Raw genomic sequence first — 21,464 nt, 5'->3', positions numbered from 1 at the left:
ACCGCGGGGTTGGTATGATGCAGGTATGGGAGGAAATGAAAGGTCTTTAATAAAAACACTTTAATAATGTGCTTGTGGCCCTTTCAGACCTGTGGAGACCTGGCTTCGGGGTGACACAACGCAGTCACTGAGATGTGCACACAGACCTTGTGGTCTCCTCGGCTCGGGAAAGACGAGGAGCTCCTGCAGTGTGGAGCAGGGGAGGATGGCTGGGGGACTGGAGAATGTCCCTGCCCAGGAAAGGCTGAGGGAGCTGGGGCTGCTCAGCTTCGAGAGGAGACACTGAGAGGAGACCTCACCCCTCTCTGTCCCTGTCTGCAGGGAGGCCTCAGAGATGGAGCAGGCTCTGCTCCGGGGGCCCAGCAGTGGCACAAGGGGACGAGCAGAGACTGATGGCCACAAGTTCCACCCGAACGTGAGGGAGAACCTCTTTCCTGTGCAGCGACCGAGCACTGGAGCAGATTGCCCAGACAGGGTGTGGAGTCTCCCTCATCCAGAGCTGCCTGGACACAATCCTGTGCTCTGGGACCTCCCTGCTTCAGAAGGGAGACTGGACCAGATGAGCCTCTGGAGTTCCTTCTGGGATTCTGTGGGTGGTAGCAGAGCTCATCCCTGTCCCTGAGTCCCGGTGGCACTGAGGGCTCCGCAAGCCCAGGTGCCGCCAGGTCTGGGTGACCCCTGGCACAGGTGACCCCGGAACCGGGTGACCCCCGGCACAGGTGACTCCAGGTACAGGTGACCCCAAGGCACAGATGACCCTCGCCGCCATCTTGCCGCCCCCGCGTCCCGCCCGACAGTGAGGACCAACCTCACCCCCGCCCGCTCAGCCGCCTCATCCCCTCACACCACCAGCCAATCAGCGTCAAGCGAGGGCGGGGAAATTCCCCGATCAGCCAATGAAAATTAAGCGTGGCCACCGGGCCACCAATAAGCAGCCGCTCCGGCGTTTCGGCGCTGCCTATCGGCGGCGGCGAGTGAGGCCAATGGGAGCGGGCGGGCCGCGGCTGGCCAATGAGCGTCGGCGGGTGAGATTTGAAAGCGAGGCGGGCGGTGCGCCGCGGGGCGCGCGGGGCCGGGCAGGTAATGGCGGGCTGGCGGCGGTGCGGGGCCAGGCGGGATGGGGAGTCCTGGGGGCGCTCTGAGGGGCCTGGGGGAGCTCGAGACCCGGGGAATTGGCTTCATGAGGGGCCCTGGAATGGGGGTTTCGCCTGAGGGTGGGCTGGCAGCGGTGCCTTCTGTCTGAAGTGGGCTGGGAACACCCCGGAGCGCTGGCGGGGAAGGGGCTGAGGGGACAGTCCCGGGCTGAGGGGACAGACCCGGGCTGAGGGGACAGTCCCGGCTGAGGGGACAATCCCGGCTGAGGGGACACTCGGGCTGCCCCCTCCCAGCGGCTCTGGAGCTGTGCCCAGCAGTCTGTCCCGACCCCCGGGACCTGTCTCTAAACGGCTGAGTTCAAGTTTTACTCACTCTCTAAGCTTAACGGGTTTCCTCTCTAAACGTAGCGATGTTTGCTCTTCCTGCTCTGTTTTCTCGCTGTTCAGGCTAAAAAACAGCTGAATGTTTTCATGCTCGCATTGCCCTTTACTTCTGAGGGTGCTGCTGGTCAAAAGCGACCCTTTTCTCTCACTGTTATCTATAAAAATAAAATTTCAGCGTTAATTTCTACTAGTATATGTTGGCTAGTCACAAATCTTTTGTATAAGCCCTCTGTCCCTTTCTTACTGATGGTCTTTACTTGAGTTTATGCTAATTTAAATAACAATCTTCTAGGCTCCTGTTTGGGCAAGATAGTCCACTGGAACAGTAACCTGGAAGGAAGAGGAGACAGGTATTTTTGTCCTAATTTTTAGGATATTGAGCATGCCATCGGTTTTTAATGACCCCACAGAGATCACTGGTAACATGTATTGCTTTTACTAACATGGGTTGGGAATACCTTCATGGGACAGTCTCTCTGTTTCTCTGGTTTTATTACATTTGCCATCATCTGTAAGATTTATAATTCTGCAGGGTTTGTTACTGAAATGTGGATCACTTCTTCACGGGAGAAGTCCTAAATGGAATTGTACTGCAGTAAAAAACTGGGAAAATATTAAAAGCAGGAGATAGAATGTTAATCCCCTTTAAAAGTGTTAAATGTTTATCAGTGTTTAAGGCAAGTGCAGCTGGCTGAAAGCTTCCCTTATAGATAACAATGTATGTTCTGGGAATATAGGTTGTGTTACCATCAAGGTTAAAAATTGTGCCTGCACTTTGAAAGGATTGCTGAACTTAAAGAATAAGTTTAAGGGTAAATTTAAGAACTTTGTCCTGAAAAAAGATGAGTGTAGAGACCAACTGCTGCTTTGAGGAATGTTTCTCATCCACTGGGCTCAAAAGCCTGCTGCTTCTAGGACATAGATAGTAAGAGATATATTCCCACTGTTTTCTTTATGTTTTCTGTAATGCCATGTAATTAGTAACAAGATCTGTAATTGCTAACAATTCTGTAATGACTAATTCTGTAATTACTAACAGATCAGCTCAAATATGTTTATTGGAGATGCTCATGAATTAACCTTCCTTAATCACTTAAATGTAAAGCAGGGCAAATATGACCTATGAGCTGCAGTGGAGTTTTTTTGTAATCATCATTAACTGGCATTTTTAATCAATTTCTGAAAGCTGCAATGCAAAATGCAGGGTGAAGCCCAAGATATTCACAAACCAGGTGGTGCTGGCATGGACCAGCTCTTCCAGGATTGTGTGAAGGAGATCCAGTCCCAGATTTGAGTCCTGATTTTTATTACACTTTGCTCTTTAACTTCCACTGACCATTTTGTTCTCCTGCAGCACTGAACATATCAGAAAAAAAGAGGCAAAATACTCCCATTTAGGTTTCTGTCCAGGTGGTTGTGCAGATGCTGTTGGTGCTGTGCAAATTCCCCCACAAATGAACACTGTCATGGAGTGGGGAACAAGGAGCTGCCACTGCCAGCACTCATGGCATCTGAACAGTTTTGGGCTGTATTCCTTCTTCCAGCAGCTCAGGTTCTCTACTTGACTGCTTTTTCCATAAATACATGCAGTTTATTTCTGCACTATTTCTCTTTTGCTGCTTTTTTTCTTCTAACGCTTGGGTTTTCCAGTTAGGCTGCTGCGTGAGTTTTTGGCTTTTGGTAGCACATAGATGGGAAGGATTTCAAGAAATCCTGTACACTCACTGTCAAGGCTTTTCAGTCCAGTTCACTGATGATTCCTGTAGTTTGATTAGAACTTGCTGTCTTGAAATGAAGAACCTCAGCAAATCACCAATTTACCAATAAATTAATAACTGTTGGGTATTTAGTTTAGCTCTGTTACCCCACTTAGTGTAAAGATGTTTTCTGTAAGTGGTGGAAGATGAGATGTCTGAAAGACCCTGGCTGAGGTGGAAAACCCTTGACAAAGCAGGTTTTAGTGGGGATGCAGGAGATAATGGGATCCCAGATTTGTTTGGGTAGGAAGGGACATTAAAACCATCTTGTTTCAACCTCCTGCCATGGGCAGGGACACCTTCCACTGGTCCCAGGCTGCTCCAAGCCCCATCCAGCCTGGCCTTGGATGCTTCCAGGGATCCAGGGGCAGCCACAGCTTCTCTGGGTAACCTGAGCCAGAGCCTCCCCACCCTCACAGCCAAGAGTTCCTTCCCAATATCCCATCTAACTCTGCCCTCTGGCAGTGGGAAATCATTCTCCCTTGTCCTGTCCTTCCCTCCCTTGTCCCAAGTCCCTTTCCAGCTCTCCCATAGCCCCTTTAGGTACTGTTAGCACAGATTGTGCAAACCAACTGATGATTGGGTTAAGGCTTTCTCAGGTCAAAAAAGATGGGAAAAATGCTGCTTGAAATAACCACTGTTGTATTGCAGTTGCATCCTGGAAACATCCTGGTTCCGAGTACTCTGCTGCATGACAAAATTCCTTGCTATCAGATAGGTCTAATCTAAATGGGATGTTGCTTCCAAGTATTGTCCTACAGCCTTGTCATTTACTTGCTCATCTCCTTAATGTGGAAAACAGCTGTGGAGAAAGCAGCCCAGCCAATCCAAGGCATGGGTGCACTTTCCCCTCCTAATTCTGTGTCACACTTGTTGACCATTCAACAACCAAACTGGTCCCTGGAATAAATAAAAATAAGGAGAAATTGCTGAAAGAGTCATTACTGAAATTGTCATTTGTTTTCTTTGGTCACATTCAGAAACAAAGAATTTCAGGGCTTTGCTCATAACATGCCAGCTTTACCAAAAAGGGAATACAAACCATGACACAATTTTCCTAATCACTGTGCTTGTTGTCTAAGGTCATCAGGATGGCTGCTACCTCCCAGTTTGCCAGTAGGTACAAGAAGAATTTGAGTACAGAAGCCCTCAGAACCAAGGTTGCACGCAGGAAATCCATCGCCCAGAAGGAGAACAGGCACAAGCTCTTTGAAAAAGGCCGGCAGTTTGGCCTGGCAGATGTCAATGTGCAGCTCTCCAAGGAGAGGGGAATTTCTGAGCTCAAGGAAAACAGGGAATTGTGCTCTCAAGAGAACAGCAATGTGAAGCAGAGTAAGTAAAGACTTGCTGTAGATCCCTTTTTTTAATGTTAAAAATTTTAAGTAGATTTAGTGGCATTATCACAGAAACCTGATAGCAGTCAACATTTTAATTTGGTGGAAAAGTATAAGATTTAAAACCTATTGGCTTTTCCAATTGTTAAAATCAAGAAAATAAAATCTTAATACAGCTGTGTGTTCCTCATTCCTTTGATGGTATGAATGAGGTTTTGCTCTAATTTGGCTGCAGCAGCATAAGGAAGAATGGATTTTGTTAATATTCAGTAGGAAGAGTCTCAATGATTGCTTTGTCCTTTCAGACACGAAAAACTCCAATTAAAAATACCATCTAACATAACTGATGCCTATTGTGTTTAAAGTGTGCTTAGCAATGGGCAAGTGTATATTATAAGTATATATAAAATTATTAATGGATAAATGCACAGTGTAATTTTATTTTTATAATGGGTAGATTTTGACAATTTATTTTTCCTCCCAGAAAAGAGGGCCTCCATATATGCTGAATTCTGCCCCCTGGCTCTCCTGGGTGCTTGTAGTCTAGGAAATTAAGTTAACATTTAAAAATGTTAACAGTTTTTTTTAAGAAATATTTTTACCTTTAGTATTTTGATAGCAGAAGATTCTGGGAGGATGGTCCTTTATTTGAAGATTATTGGAGTGTAGTCAATATATAATAATATCAAATAGGGAATTTATTATTTTTTTTCTTGGTTGTTTTTAATAGATTTCAAGTGTAAGTAGATGTTAATTTTTCAGGTAGACATATAATTCAAATTTGGCATCATCTTAAGGTTTTATTCTTTCATAAAACTTACCCTCAGCCTGAGGCAGACTTTGGTATCTGAAGCTCTGCTTTCAATGACATTACAAGTGTTTGAATAGAGAAACTGGTAAAAATAAACAAAATGAGTAACTGAAGTGTTAATTTTCATACTAGCAACCTTGCAAGAACAGTCTGTGAAATGGGAATGAACTCACAGTAATCCTCAGGTGGATTTGGGGAGGTGTATTTGTAAACTGAAATTTACCACTGAATTCCCTTTTAGTGGGAAGAATTAAAGCAATTAAGAGATTCCAGACAGTTCTACTCTTCAACACGTTCCTCTTCTAGCTTGGAAAAGTTTATTGGGAATTTCTGACTTCATGTTGACTCAGAAACATCTTCATGATTTTATAACATGTCTATAACATGTATATTCCATGTCTGCTTCAGAACAAACCACAAATGCAGCCACCAAGAGGATGAACGAGCGCAAGGAGATGCTGCAGCGCTACAAAGAAGAAAAGGAGCTCCGCAAGCTGCAGGAGCAGAGAGAGAAAGCCAAGAAGGGAGTGTTCAAAGTTGGGCTCTACAGACCAGCTGCACCTGGATTTCTTGCACCTGAGGAACCAGTGGTGGAAAAGCCAAGAGATAAGGTAATAAGGGTAATATTTAATATCTAAATTAATTATATCTGTGCACGCTATTAAAATTTCTGGTTGTTTACAAGGTGTGTGTTATTCCAAATAAACTGTTTATTTTGCAGATGCTTTATTAATATTGTAATAAGGGATGATAAGGGAGTGATTTGGCTCATTCTCTTTTTTAAACAAAACTGGAAATAGTACTAGTGGTATGTGGATTTTTGTATTTATGACTATGTTCAGTTCAAAAACTGAAATTATTTATCCACAAATGAAACAGCTACATTATTTTACAACTAGTAACTTGTTCATATTTAATCAACTCAGCTTTGAAACCTTTCCAGATTACACACTTGATCCATTTTGCACAGACATGTTTTTCACATTTGTCCTTGCTCAATCTCTCAGTGATGAGGGGGGAAAAGGAGTGAATTAATTCTTGTTTCCTTGGGGATGTTCCCAGGCAGCTCCTGCTTTCTCTGGAAGGATTACTCGATCAAAAGCCAAGATCCAAGAAGGAAAATCTATGATACCAACTCTGATACCAACTGTTTCTAAGTCCTCTACGGTTTGTTTTACATATATAAATATTGTATACATATATATAAACTTCAATCACTAAATTTAGAGAGAAGGATGTAATTTCAGACTCCGGGTAGTATCTTTACAAGTTTGATTAGATCAGTAAAAGCAGAAAAGAGCACAGGTTTTCTTGATCTGTTTTTCAGTCAAGTTCCTCAAGATACTGAAACTGTTTCTTAAATATTTTTCTTCATTCTTTTTCTGCCAGTTTCTTAACTAGTTGGATAATTCATGTTAACATATCCCTAAACCAATTTATTGTAGTTATCCTTAATGTCTCTCGACTTTTTAAAGCCCTCTGTGCCAAATTATTTGACTTTTTGCTTTACTCTAATCCAGGATAGAAAGATAAGGAAAGAAATTGGGCTGCTGAATTTCTGGAAATGTGATACTTCACAAAAAAATGGGGTTTTTTTCTTGTAGGTCAGTGCCCGTGGGCAGAGCGTGCGCCCTACACAGCCAGGACACAAACAGATGAATACAGTGAAAGTGGCTGAAAAAGAGAAAGGTATGGAAGTACATCTGAACCTGAAAGGATACTGCTGGTTTGGAGTTTTTTGGGGGAAAGATCCACAGTGCATTTTGGTGTGTAGGAAGCAAGGAGGAGATTTTAAGATGGCCATTCCTACCAGCTGTGAGGGCAGCAGCTGGCAGATTCTCAAGCGTGTGGCTCCAGGGATCACATGAGCTTCTTGCCTCCATAGGCTGGGGGAAATGGAATGCAGGATACTGACAGTCCTGCTTACTGATTATTCCCCCTAGGAATAGGGAAAAGAAACAGGTCAGTAGGCAGAATTGCATGAGTGCCAGCTGCCTCTGCTCCTGGAGCTGTGCAGAGGTTTCTGTTTGCCTCCAAGAAGATCACAGGTAGTGACTGCTGCTGTTACAGAAGAGCAAGTGCCTTCTGTGTCTCACTTTCTATGCTACAATTACAGATATTTATTAAGAAAACAGTGTGTAAAAAAACACCTTGTGCCACCTCCAAGGGTCTAGAATACCTTGGATCAGAAACTCTTCCTCACAGCCCAGTGATATCCATGCCTTAAGTAGATACAGGCAAGTCATGTGGAATATTGATGTTAATGCAAGTTAGTCAGTAATTCAGAGTGAAATGACCTTCACATCATTAATCTAATTAAATCAGCAAGCAGCAGACCTTTATTTAAAGAAATTTCAGTAGTGCCTTCAGTGAATACTGAAAAGATCTATTATCAGTGTTTGTTATAACAATTAAAATGTTCAATTTTTGAAAAATAATCATCCACTATATTTGATTATTCCTTTTGTACTGAATCAAGGATATGTGTCATATGTACTTGAACGTCCCTGTCCATGGCAGGGAGGTTGGAATGAGATGATCCTTAAGGTCTTTTCCAACCTAAATCATTCTGTGGCTCTATGAAACACCAATATAAGAAATGCTTGGGAAGTGAATGTTTGATAAATCCAATGTTGTAGTTACTTATCCAGTAATTTTTTCCCAACTTTTCGTTCTAGCTTCTACAGAATCGCAGCTTGACATTAAAGACAGGAATAGCATTAACAGTAACCAAGTGGGGCTACAGGATTTCAGACAGGCAGAATATGGAATAAAGAGCTCCTGTGAAATTTGTCTGTGCAGGAAAACGCTGTCATTTCAAAAGCCTATTAGAAACAGTGCTAAAATACAAAGATGAAAATGATTAAGATGGGTAATGCGGTGCATGAACTTGTCATGTTTTATAAAATATTTCAGAGGCAATTAGTCTTAAGAGTACTTTGTTAGATTACATTAAATTCTGGCCTTGGAAATCTTTCATGTAATGGCCAGGGCATCACTTTGTTATACCAGTGGTTTGCTTAAGCTTCCAGCTGTGCAAATAACTGTGGCAAAGTTATTACTCTAGAAAATTTCATCTGTAAAACAGGGAGGGTGTTGACTCTGATTGCAGGGAGCCATGGGAAGCATTCCTTAGGCTTTGTGCATGAAGCACACTGGTGCCTTGATGGACCTGAACAGTAAAACCTCTTCCAGTCAGGATCCCTCAGTGCATTGCCTGGATGCTGAGGTGTTGCAAACTGTGCTGTTTACACTGCACTGACCAAAACCACCCAACCCTGCTCATTAGCATTCTTCTGATTTCTACAAAATGTAGGCTTTCAGTTATTACTGGAGTGCAGTTTCTTATTAAACTCAGAATCTCTGGAATGAATCTCTTGCAGTGTTGCAGACTGCAGCCCAACCAGCCCCAAATGTGAGAGTCACCAGAGCAGCTGCCTCTGCAGCCAGGCAGGTGCTGAAACCAACAGCTGTTGCTGCTACTGCTGGTAAGTGAGGCAGAGAGTTGTGTAGCTCAGCTGGACTTTAGACTGCATTTAAGTCATGCCAAATGATCATCTAAGAAAAGGACTAAATGCTGTGTCACTCAGACTCCACCTGGAGCTCTATTGCAATATCTAAATCAAGATATTAAACCAACACTGGAGAGTTTCCCACAAAATCCCATCAGTGTGGAGCATCAATGTCCACATGGTAATTACAAACTCAAAGAACAAAGCCAGAACTGGTGAAGATTTGCCACTTTGGTGTGTGACTGTTTATGGCCATATAATTATTGGATGTGTGAGCAGGAGTAGACACATCTCTGGAAGAGATGAGAGCCTTTATTCTTCTTCAGGTTAGGAATTTGTCTTTGTCCATGTTTGCCTGTTCACTGGAATTCAATTTACCAACAGAATTCCTATGTTGTATAGAAATTAAAAATCTAAACTCCAATTGGCTTGACACTCTCTCTAACCTTTAAGGCAATAAAGTGACTTTTATTGTTAGTATATGACAGCATGTGAAGATTAATGACTTAATGAGTCTGTTTTCTTGGTGATACATCTGTTACTAGGCTGTTAAATCCTAGGCCAGATTTTCTTTTGAATGAACTTTTGTAATGCTGTATCTTCCTTCTAGCCACCTCCCACTCAAGAAATAAAACAATCTCTTCATGTCTTTAGCAACTGGATTTTTATGGCAGTGTTTTGGTGAAAGATTACCTCAATCAGATGCCTTTTTGATCTCTTGTTCTAGGTAACCAGTCACAGAGAAAGACAGCAAACATAGGAAAGCAGAAGAAAGCTGTCAAACCTGATACCACAAAGGTAGGTAATTTAATAGTTGACATGGAAAAGCAGTAAAACTGATTTAAAAGCCAGTAACTATGTCATTGTAGCTGAAGTGTTCAAGCATAGGAATAGTAATTTCACTAATAAGCTAGATTTTGGGAAGGAGCTGTATGTATTTATACTGCCATGTTTTTAAAATTAAGATCAAATTTAGTACTCATATCACAGAATGCCATGAATTGGAAGAGACCCACAAAAATCATTTGTCCTGGCTCTGCACAGGACAACCCCACAAATCCCACCATGGATATGGTTGTGATTGATGGATGACTTGATTACTAATCCAGATGTGGACAATAATTTAAAATAGACAAGAAGCTCTTACATGATAGATCTCTGATGATTTTTCTAATCAGAAAGAAAAACTGCTTTCCTGGTTTAATCAAACGGCTGTAAATTTTGTTCAGTTCGTTCCTTTTTGAAGTATATTCTGAATGGATCCTTTTCCTGCTCAGGTAACGATATGAGACTCTAGAAGCTAAGAAATAAAAACAAATTTAGGTTTTGAACCACCAAAAAATAAAGCTGAAAATGCTATTCTTTGCCGGATAGAATGCTATTTGCTGCATGATTTACATCTGAAGGCAGTCATTGTGGTTCTTGGTGCTATTCCAGAATTTGTGTATTAATTCATGTGCAGACAGTTCTGTGCCAAGAGCTATCCATGATTTTTCTCCTTCTTTGCACTCTCACACCTCCCATCTCCACCCTTGTTCTGTAACTGCAGCTGTGCTCTGGTGTGTTTGAAATTGTGCAATCACACACAAAGGGAGGTAAGAGCAATTGTATCTTCCTCTTCACAGTTAGAAGTCCCTGCCAGTTGGTAAACTCTTGCTGTAACCACAGTCAGCCCACTTGAAAAAGCTGGTTAAAAGCACGAGTCAAAGTTTACATTCCTAGCAGGGGTGACTCAAGTATAACAAGACTTTCAGTGGATTGAAGATGCGTATTTTCTTGAAAAACACCCAAAGTTTTTCTGGCTGACTTGAGCTAACAATCTCTCAATTGGGTATCTCAGAAATGTGTTCTGTGTGACTATCTGGTCACTCATCTTGTAAGAATGTGAATTATTGTTTAATTTTTTTTCTCCTCTTTTAATGACATTCTGTGGTGCTAATGGCACTTGTCTTGAGCTGCATTCCTCAGCTATCAGCCTATTCCAGTTTGTTTTTCAGTCTTTGGATTGAAGTCTGTGTATAAACTATGATTATTTGACTGGCCTGGTTGGATTTTGAGCCAGTAATTCTGCTCTTGAAGATTTTATCACCCTAAAGCTTTTTTCTCCTAGCAGTGGAAGCAAGCAGTTGCCAATTTTAATTACTGTTTTGGTAGCTGAGGTGTTGTGCTTTAGCCTCTGGAGTGGATTGTTGCATTCCTTGTAGTGAAGTGTTACTTCTGTCTCAAGAATGATTTTCAGGTGTCAGAAATGGTGGGACTTGTTGGTAAATCATCACTGCATCACAGGTGTGCTGTAGTAGGAGGTGATTCACCTTAAGCTGTTCCCTTCCCTGATGGCTTTCAGTCATATTATAATTCAGCCCATGCCTATTGTAAACACTTGATTGATTTTATTTTTTTTTTTTGGTCTATTTATGCTGTTACAGGTAGTTCCTCCTAAACATGAAGTGGAGACAAGTGCTGGAGTGGATCCAGGGGTGAAAAGTTCCACAGCTGATTCCAAACACTCAATGCCAGTAGAACTTCAGCAAGAACAAACCTCAGTGGAAAACAACAATTCTTCTCCAAGGAGACCCAGAACACGCTCTTTTGCACCTCAAAACTTTGTGTTTCAGCCTCTGAGTGGATTAGCAACCTACAAAGTTACACCCATGTCTCCCTCAAGGGCAAAAGCTCTTTTGACACCCAGTGCTGTCTGGAATTTTTCAAAATCTCCAGTGTAAGATTCTTCCTTCTAATGGGGCCTAAAATGCAAGTGAATCTCTCTGTGGGGATAGAGAAGACATTTGTCTATAGAGAGATTGTGTGATAAACCTGTGGTGTTGTAACACCTGATCATCATGGTTTCTATCACTGCTTAAATGTGGACTTAATACAACAGCAGATATGGGTATAACTCATAATTCTGTCATAATGCTTTAGGAGCAGCTGTTAGGAACTCTGCCTTATATCCATCTGCACAGGTTTATTCATTTATTATTTGAGTTCTCTAGTGTGGTGTGGAGGTTTGCCTTCTAAACTGTGCACTTCTGTGTATTTGGCTATATTTGATGTCACTTTCTTAATGTGTGTTAACTCTAAATGTACTTTGGTTTGTTTCCAGCAAAATATTTGAAAAATCCAGTGAAACTAAAGCACGAAAGCCTAATATAAAAAGTCAAATTTCACCTGCTGTTAAAGGCATTCAAGAACAGCAAATGACCACAAGTGTGAAAGGACAAGGTAGGAAGTTCACATTTAATTTATTGTTCTAATGCTTTTAATTATCACCAGATTCTGAACAAATTACTTCCATGTTTTTCAGCAGGTGAATCTGATGAGAGAACTTCCACTCAGAGATTAAATGGAACAACTCCAGTCTCAACAGCACTTGAAGTGAAGTCAGATGATACAAGAGAGCAAGAGCATGATGTGCCCTATTTCAGGTTTGGGTTTACTTGTTTCACTTCCCTGATGTCCATTTGAAGGTTCTTATTATGAATAATGAGACATCTTCTAAAGATCAGCTTAATTTAGTGGTGATTGGTGTCTGTCAGCTGTGACCTGAGCAGGCACACATTGCTGTCTTCCTTTTTGTATCTTTGGTGCAAGGAGAGAATATAAAATTCTAGAGACTAAGGCTTTGTCCTAAGGAATGTGAGCTTGAAAGCAGTAGAAAAGAAACTGCACCTCAGCCAGTCAGCAAAACAAAACAACCTAATGGCTTCTGCTGAAAGACTGTGGCTTCTCTGAAAGCAAAATGATAGTAACCAGTAACAGCCACAAGTCAGGGAATTCTCCATATCTTTATTTTTCCTCTATCCCTGTATTTTCAGAAACATTCTTCGGACTGAGACAGAGGGGCTGCTGTCTCAGTGCCTCCAGTGGGAAGGAAACCTTGAGCTGGAGATTCCAGAGGATGGTAAGAATGAGCTGCAACAGGCACTAGGAGGGGGTTATGGGAGCTAAATGGCACAGAGGGAAGGACATGGATCTGCTGTTTGCCAAATAGCAAAAAATATTTGCAAAGCTGTACTAGAAAGTTTAAAGTTGTATCTGCCTCAAGTCAAAAAGTCTATTACTAAAATTTGTGTAGCACTTGACATGATGGTGATTGATAAAGTGAACCAAGTGCACATCGAAATACTTGTTCTGATGCCAGTTTGAAGTGTATTTAAATTTCTGAGCTTTAACCAAGCTGATTTTTTAAAAATAAGATTAGCTTTTAATGTGGAATAAGTGTCCTTATCTGGGAAAATAAAGATGACTCCATTAATGCTCGTCTTTAAGACTTAAGAGATAGTAATTTTTTGGTAAGAAGCAAGTGGACAGGGAACCTTCATTTGAATTGTATCGCAGGTCTTCAATAGATGAACAACAAATTCCAGACTCTTCAAACACTTATTTTTCCAAGATGTCCTGTATTTTCTTTTCTTTTTGCTCTCAGCTAAAGACCTGATTCGCACCACAGTTGGTCAGACAAGGCTGCTCATAGGGGAAAGGTTCAAACAGTTTGAAGGTCTGGTTGATAATTGTGAATTTAAACGAGGTGAAAAAGAAACAACGTGTGCAGACCTGGATGGATTTTGGGATATGGTTAATTTTCAGGTATGTGCTTGCATGTTAACTTCTTAGAATAAAACTGATGGAGTTCTTTACAAACCATGGATTGAAACTTACTTTTTTACTATTCAGGTTCTGGTTTTTATCTTTAATGTAAAAAATGCAGGTCCTTGTTTTAATACTTTGTGGCAGTGAATAGTTGCAGTTAGTATAATTCAATCATATAATTCATGAATCATTTAGACTTGTAATTCATGGACCAGTTCTGTTGTGTCTTCTTGTGGCCTGTGTATCTTGTCTGTCTCTTACAGACAAATCTTACTCTATTTTGGAGTGAGGACACAGTTACAGTATCTACCTCCCAGTTTCTGGAAAATTTCTGGAGCTCACCTGAAAATTTCCATGCTTCAGTATGAGAATAATGTAGAAAATACAGCAACTATTTAGGGGTGAGCTTAGGTGGTAGAAAACCTTCATCTCTTTTCCTCTGTTAATGCTTTCTTTGGTTTCAGAATGAAATATAATATTCTAAATTATCAGAAGGGCTCTTGCCAGTATTTGTAAATCAGCACTCAGCAAAAGAATTTGTGAGTAGTTAAATGTAAAGATGGGTTTGTTATGGTCTTAGTCATAGTCTGCTTCTTCAGAGATACTTGAGAGATTGTTTCCTGCAGAATGGAAGACTGCTTGTTTGGATAAAGGTTATTTTGCAATGTATTTATTTTGCTTTCCTTAAATGTAACCAACAGATTGAAGATGTGAATAAAAAATTTGATAATCTGAAGAAGCTTCAAGCCAATGAGTGGCAGCCACTTGATGTCCCAAGCAAAGCACTTCTCAAGGTATGAATAGCCCCTAAAGCACATCTTCTTTGGTTTCTTTAGATTTATTAAATTTTAAGTGAAATTCCTCTTAGGATGCACCTTCTCTCTTGCATCTCCCACGTGCACTTGTTTTATTTGGTGGGTTTACTCCTAGTTGCTTCTTTTGGCTGGTAAGATTAGAACTAAGAATTATCAACTACTTTTGTTGAGTCATTGGATTCTATGGTAGTAAGACAAATGTATTAAATTTAGGATATAAACTTACCCTTCAGTTGTAAACCAATTTATCTGGGCCACTGGCATTGACACTGACTTAACTGAAAAGGAAACCACACAGGAATTTGGGAGTGACTGCCAGTTTTGAGCAGGGAGTGCTCAATTATAATGGTGTCCCATTAAGCCAACACCATGGGTGGCTTTAAACTGCTGCTTCTCTAAGCACAAATGGCTCTGACACTCTCCAAAATAAGTTACTGCTTGTTGCAAAATAAGCTGTAATGTGAGTTGTTTTATCTACTCTTTGGTTTGAAATATACAATTGCTTCTGACTGAATATCAAGTCATATTTGCATTGCCTAAATGCTGTGCAGTTCCTTGAGACTGCTTAACTAATCATAAAAATGATGTGAAGGTGGATAAGAAACTCCAGGTGTGGAAAAACAGAGGGAGTGTGGTCTGTGGGAGCTGCCCATAAATGCCAGAACCCCACAGGTTGTACAAAACAAAACTTCCCTTGGAAAACTGAATGCCAGGAGAGACTTCACTGACTGCATGGAGTGTGTCCTGTGGTTACACTCTGTGCCTGCCACTAGGAGTCCCTGCATCCCAGTGCTTCCAAAATCTTAGTGAATTTATTAGCAAAAAAAGTTGTATTGAGGATTTTTTGAACTGCAGATTAATTTGAAAAAAACCCTTAATGTTGTCATCACAGACTTACCTCAACAGCTGGATGGCAGCCCAAGAGATGCTGGGGATGAGCAGAGAACTTGATGCATAAAATTATAGAATTGTTGAGGAAAAGTCATCAAGTCCAACCATTCCCCCAACACTGCCAAGGCCACCACTGCCCCATGTCCCCAGGTGCCACATTCACTTAGCTTTTAAATCCTTGCAGGAATGGGGAGTCCACCATTGCCCTGGGTAGCTGTGCCAGTGCAGGACAACCCTTTCAATGAAGAAATTTTTCCTGATATCCAACCTAAACCTCCTCTGGTACAGTTTAAATCCAATTCCTCTCATCCTGCCCCTGTTCCCTGGGAGTAGAGCCTGAATCCCCCCTGGCTGTCCCCTCCTGTCAGGAAGCTGTGGAGAGCCAAAAGGTTCCCCCTGAGCCTCCTTTTTGCTCCTTGCTGTGTCTGTGGCACCACCACCTGTGTGGAGTTTTGTGTAATTACTTCTATCCAGAGTTTCCAGGTGTGACCCAGACTTTCTTCCCATTCCAGAAAAAGGCTGTTCCAGGTGGAGTGCCCAAAGCCCAGCTGGAAGCAGCTGCCAGAAGTGCTGCCCGGAGCCGCCTGGCTTCTGTGAAAGCAGCCATGAGGGACAAAATGAAGCAGGAGGCAGCTGCTGATGGTACACAGCAGGAGAGGCTGCCAGAGGTAGAAAAAGTGGTTTTTGAAGCAGGATTTTTCAGGATTGAAAGCCCTGTGAAAAACTTTTCAGGTAGGTTAAGCTTAATAATGGTTTCTGTGACTTGAAAGTACTGAAGAGAGTTAAATCCATTTCACTGGGGAGGGGAATTGTGCTGTTTATACTGACCACAACTCCAGTACTGGACACACTATTTCAACCTAGTGACTAATTACATCAGGGCTCCAAAGTAAACTGGTGTACATGAATGTGCTGATTTGAGTGGTTATGGCAGCGTGAAATCCCTGCTTAGACAGAGGTGAAATAGCTGGTTCATGTTTTTCCAGCATAAATTTAATAATGAAATTCTAATCTGAGTGTTCCCAGGTTCAGCTGACGAGCCTCTTCATCAAAGTCATTGCCAGCTCACATCTTCTAATTGTAGGACAGGAATTGGGATTTTTTTTTTAACTAAAGCTCTTGCAGTGTTCTCTTCAAAGCTGCAAATAAAGTCTACCCATAATCTGTGTTCATGGTTAACGAGATTGTAACATAATCCAGTTTGCTATAAAAGCTGTTTAATAGTTTGGGGTTTTTAACAGGTGCTCAAAATATAACTTCATTTTCAGCATCTTATCTTATTGACATCTATGTGCAGCCAGTATTTCCAGTATTTCTGCTTCTCTTCCTTCCATTTCTAGTTCATAATTTGATTTTAAATCCCCTTTTCTTTTTGGTGCAAATCTCTTTTGTCATCACAAAACAAGAATTTTTTTTGTGTGCCTCTTCTCAGTAGAGGAGAACTCCTGAAAAGCTTTAAGCAACACTGGGTTTAAGCCAACTCCAGTTGAGAATCTGTTCTGAGCATCAGTTCTGAATCTGTCTTTTAAATTCTATTAAAATTGCCTAATTTGAAAGATGGAAGTTAATAATTTCAATTTCTCCTTGCAAGATATCAATGTCATATTTGTATAAGATGATTCAGCAAGCAGAAAGCAATTGTGTCCCTAGTTAAAATCATAATGATCATAATGATAATTTCAGCTTCTGGGAGCTGCTGTAGGAATGAAACATTAAACACATTTTTCAGGTGTGATTCCAAGGACACCTCACAGATCTTCCCAGAGGACTCCTGGAAAACTGGCAACTCCAAGGTCATCCAGCAGAGCTTTGCTCCTGAATGTCCCTTCTGCTCTCTGTGACACTGAGGATGCAACTGCAAAACAAACCCCATCAGGCCTCAAAGGCTTCCACCCAGCACAGAGTTTGAAAATGGACCAACTTCCCACTGAAAAAACTCTCCCATTGGATAAACTCCCTGATGGTGTTCTTGAACAAAGGTAGGCATGTTAAAGCAGCTTTTAATTAACCTTGTACAAATCATTTTGAACTGAAAGACATGATGTTAATACCCATTAAATGTTACCTTTCAGTTTGGCAGTGATGAAGTTTGCAAAGTCCTTGGGCCTTTTCTTTCCCTTAAGTAAATATTAAGAGCTTTGCCCAAATGTAATTTGGTTCTGGGTAGAAGTTTGTTGTTTGCCCAGGAAGTTTGATGTAGCTCACCAGTGCCAACCAAGCCAGCAAAACTGCAGAACAAATTTTAAGATTAGTTGGGCAAGTCAGAAGATGATTGAAAGGGATTGATGAAGATGATTGAGAAGAATTAAAATGTTTTGGTTTCTCTTCCAGCATTTCTATGGTTGCAGAAGAAATTTATCTTGATGCTGGCACAGCAGAGGGAAGTGAGGTAAGTCATGCATGGTTCATAGATGTGCTTTACATACTCTATTATTACTAGCAAAGGAAAAGGTTCTTTTGATTATCCCAGACACTTGGATTTCTGATCAAATCCTCACTGGAATCTTCTGTATTCCTCTGGGCTTTTTCCCTCTGAGGATGGACAAAGGTGGGGGCTGCTGCAGTTTGGAGACCTTGATTTGCTCATTAGAGCTGTATTTTGGAGGTTCTGGCTGCTCCATGAGCACACTTGTCACTTGGACAAGCAATGTTGCTGGAAGTCCACCACATCCTGTTTTCTGGTGGGAATTTTTTAAATGCTTGTGCATTTATGGACCATGACTAAAAGCTGCAGCACTCTCAGCTCTGCTGCTATAGCAGAGCATTGGGCTGTTAATCTCTTTAAAGGTATAGCAAGAACTAATCCAAGTGTCAGAAATCCATGTTCTGAAATGTGACATGCCTGTGTTTGAGTAGCCTTAAAAAACCAGGAATGTGGCCTCTAATTAGATTATACTGTGCTACTCAGTTGAAAGCCAGTGCTTTGGAGTTAATTAACATTTAGTACTTTTCCTTGGAAATGGAGTACCTTCATTTTATTTGTTAGTGCTTGGATCTGTGCATGACTGCAGCAGTCATTTCCTCTCCCATCCCCCTACATATATATTAAAAAAAAATCTTGGTTACTAATCTTTTCTTATGCCTTTTACATCATCCTTTATCAAGATGAGAAATTGCTTGTTGGAGATTTCACTCTCTGGGGAAAACTTTCAGTATTGCTGATAGGTTTTTCTGGAGGAAATGTCACCAGGTAACACTTGAAGTTCAAAATCTTCTTTCCTGTGGAAGAACTTCCTTTTTGCTGTCAAAAGGATTTTCAGGCTTTAAAGGATGTTTGGCAATATGGATCACAGCCTTAAACCCCAAGCCTGCAGTGCCTGGAGTTAAAACTCCATCTCTCCTGAATTGTCCATAAAAACTGTAGATGACATGTGTGGACTTGGTCTGACATAACAAAGACAGGGCTGGGAAGACAGCAAATCCCTGTTTTTCAGGTGCTGGGAAATTCTAGCAGTGAGCCAAAAGCAATGGATGGCATGGAAGAGATGGAGCTTTCTGCTGCAGAACAAGGACAAGACATCGTCATGGGCAGCCCAGAGAAGGATCCCAGCACAGACACAGACTTTGTTCAGTCTGGAGAGCCACAGATGCATCAAACAGGTGCATGTCTTAGTGCATGGTGTAGTTTGGGTGGCATTGCTGGGGCCTTTTGGTTATTTTAAGGTTTTATGGTAATCTAAATACTACTCTTTGCAATCACTGTCAGCTTGATTTGTGTGTGCTGTTAGCAAAGCCTCCTTTAGCTGGTGTGATTAAAACACACATTGCACGTGAGCAAACAGTGCTCCTGGATTTCCCTGCATAGTTTCAGTGTGATATGTGAAGCAGAAAGCTAATATAAAAGGAAATTAATACAATTTAGACTTTAGATTTTAATTTTTTTTTTGTAAATGCAGAACACAATACTGCTTTTTCAGCTTTGGCAGTATCAGACTCACTTTTTTTTTTAAATTATATACTTATTTTCCAGATGTTTCATGTGGTGATTTGACACTCATTGACAGAAATCCTTTTGATATGGTAAGTTGACCTTCAAGTTTATTTGACTAAGACAAGCTGCATGGTGCAGGACTGTTAACCTTTGCTGCAGAGTCAGTTACTGCACAAAGAAAATTAAACTCTTAAAGATGTTATCAAGCCAATTCATGTAGCTTTAAATACAAACCACATTCCAGCTGTCTCCCTGCCTGGGCTCACACTGATATTCCTTATTGCACATGATGAGTGTAGGATGAATCAAGACATTTATAACAGGACAATGTCTGATTCTTGTCAGATTGAGCCTTGAAATTGTGTTTCTTACAAATTTCCTTGTAGATATTCCCTAATGTAGCCTTGTTTCCTTGCACTTTCTTCCTGGAATTTTTTAAGTCTATCCCAACTTTTTTTTAATCACTTCAACATTTAGGGCTGGAAGTAACATTCAGCAGGGAAAAGGAGGCGTGCAAAAGCTTTCACACTGTTAATTGAATTTGTGTGTAGGATTTCTTGTGAAAAATCCTCTTTAAAAATATGGATTACTGACTTGAGTAAGGAGTGTCTGTCTTCAACACAGACCATGTGTAATCACTTTTTATTTTATGCCTGGAAATAAGCTTGCAAAGTTACTCTTGGGAAAATCAGAGTCCTTCCAGTGCTCCATGGTTCTGTGTGTTCCAAACACTGACTCCACACTCTGCCTCCTCCACAGCCAATGCTGGATGCTGAGCTTCCCTTCACTCCAGTCAAGACCAAAGCCCAGAAGTTTGCAGCAGCTGAAGTGTTCAGTGACCTCATAGTGTTTTCTCCTGTTGGTCCCTCTGGGGATAAATGAAAAGTGACTTAAAGTGCAAAATATGTAAATTCTATGGACAAGAAGCTCACAGAGGGTATCTGGAACACATTCTGCTGCCCTGAACTGTGTTGGAAGACTACCTGTGGCAGTGGATCTGATAATGGCTTTTGTATCATTTTCTGGTGCAGCTGTGATGCCCCAAGCTCTGCTGTATATCACTAGCAAGCTGTGTTCTGCTGATCCCTGCTGTATCCTCTGGCTGTAAATTCTGACTGCAACCTGGAGTATTTTTATGTTGGTATTGTTTCCTGTATTTCCTGTCTCCTTCAGGTTGTAAAATTGTTCCCTTTTAAACTTTTCTTCCCTGGCCTAACTGACCTCATGCCTTACTGTTATTGCAAGGTGCCCACCCCACCAGCTGTGCCTGTGCCCTGTTTCTGCTGGGAGGGCACCTCCTGGGGTGACACCCAGCCTGTTCCCTCCCCAGAGCACTGCTCCATGCTCTGTCACTGCTCTGGGTACCTCTGCACCCTCAGGCTCCAGGGTTTGGAGTGCTAGCACCAGCTAGGGCAGAGCTGGAATCATGCAGTTCTTTCCTGGGGAAATTTTCCTGGTGTGTTTAACAACCACTGGGTTTGTAATATTAGAAACTAACTCACAACAAGGATTTCTAAGTCAGATAATACCTTTTCTTGGCATTGTATTAAAATAGGCATTGATATTATTTCCTTTAAGGATGCAGTTTTCTATTGAGTATCTTAAGGACCTTCAAGTCAAATTATATTTTCTCCTTGTTTTTGACACGTTTAAGCTCAGCCTCTTCTCTCATTTTGTTCCTTGTGCATTCCCCCTCCAGACTGTAAAATATTTGTCTCTAAGGAGCATGCCAGTTCTATAGACTCTGGATTTCAGGAGTATTATTACTGTTCTACCAGTTGTATTTTTAACAAATACCTCACTGGGCTTCTTCTTGTACCAGTGACCTTAGTGTAACACACACATCCTTCCACCAGCCTTGATCCCAAACCAAGCAGAGAATTCAATCCCTCAGCAGAAGGTGTTGCTGCTGCTGCCAGGGGAGCTCCTCTGGCTTAAGTTTTAACCTGGAAGCTGTGTACTGATTACACTGAAATAAAGAGAGGAAGCTGATGTGTGCTGGAATCCACTTTATTCATTACTAAACTCCACTTCTAGGGATACTTTCAGGTACTCAGTGAATTTCCTGCTGTGGTCACTCATCAGCACAGAATGGTTTGGGTTGGGAGGGAACTCAAAGCCATGGGCAGGGACACCTTCCACTGTCCCTGGTTGTTCCAAGCCCTGTCCAGCCTGGCCTTGGACACTTCCAGGGATCCAGGGACAGCCACAGCTTCTCCCTGCTGCTGGTAGCAGTGTGCTGCTCTAAACTGCTGCATCTGCTGGAAATTTTAAGGACTCTGCTTGTAACTTGGCACTCAAAGTATAAAAGGATTCACTGTTATAAAACAGCATGAGACACGTCA

At 41.5% G+C, this 21,464-nt stretch overlaps 1 protein-coding gene across 2 annotated transcripts; it reads left to right on the top strand.

Moving 5' to 3' along the window:
- Nucleotides 1-945: 945 nt before the first annotated feature.
- On the top strand, nucleotides 946-21,111 carry DLGAP5 (DLG associated protein 5). Of its 2 annotated transcripts, none has more exons than XM_085061001.1 (20): nucleotides 946-1,080; nucleotides 1,771-1,828; nucleotides 4,318-4,567; nucleotides 5,789-5,991; nucleotides 6,443-6,547; nucleotides 6,985-7,069; nucleotides 8,764-8,868; nucleotides 9,620-9,694; nucleotides 11,323-11,611; nucleotides 11,996-12,114; nucleotides 12,200-12,317; nucleotides 12,708-12,793; nucleotides 13,319-13,479; nucleotides 14,184-14,276; nucleotides 15,701-15,920; nucleotides 16,918-17,167; nucleotides 17,520-17,577; nucleotides 18,623-18,788; nucleotides 19,159-19,208; nucleotides 19,879-21,111. In XM_085061001.1, exons 3-20 carry the CDS (start codon nucleotides 4,327-4,329, stop codon nucleotides 19,999-20,001), a joined length of 2,547 nt encoding a protein of 848 aa, XP_084917127.1. In that variant the 5' UTR covers nucleotides 946-1,080; nucleotides 1,771-1,828; nucleotides 4,318-4,326; the 3' UTR covers nucleotides 20,002-21,111. The 2 variants fall into 2 exon arrangements, with proteins under 2 accessions (XP_084917127.1, XP_084917126.1); XM_085061000.1 differs by having other exon boundaries at nucleotides 12,197-12,317.
- The last annotated feature ends 353 nt before the right edge of the window (nucleotides 21,112-21,464 follow it).

Source organism: Lichenostomus cassidix, chromosome 5 (assembly GCF_008360975.1).
Source record: "Lichenostomus cassidix isolate B80296 chromosome 5, HeHo_3.0, whole genome shotgun sequence".
In the NCBI taxonomy this organism is placed as follows: domain Eukaryota; kingdom Metazoa; phylum Chordata; class Aves; order Passeriformes; family Meliphagidae; genus Lichenostomus; species Lichenostomus cassidix.
Note: the sequence above shows the minus strand (reverse complement) of the source record. Positions and strands in the feature narration are given on the sequence as shown.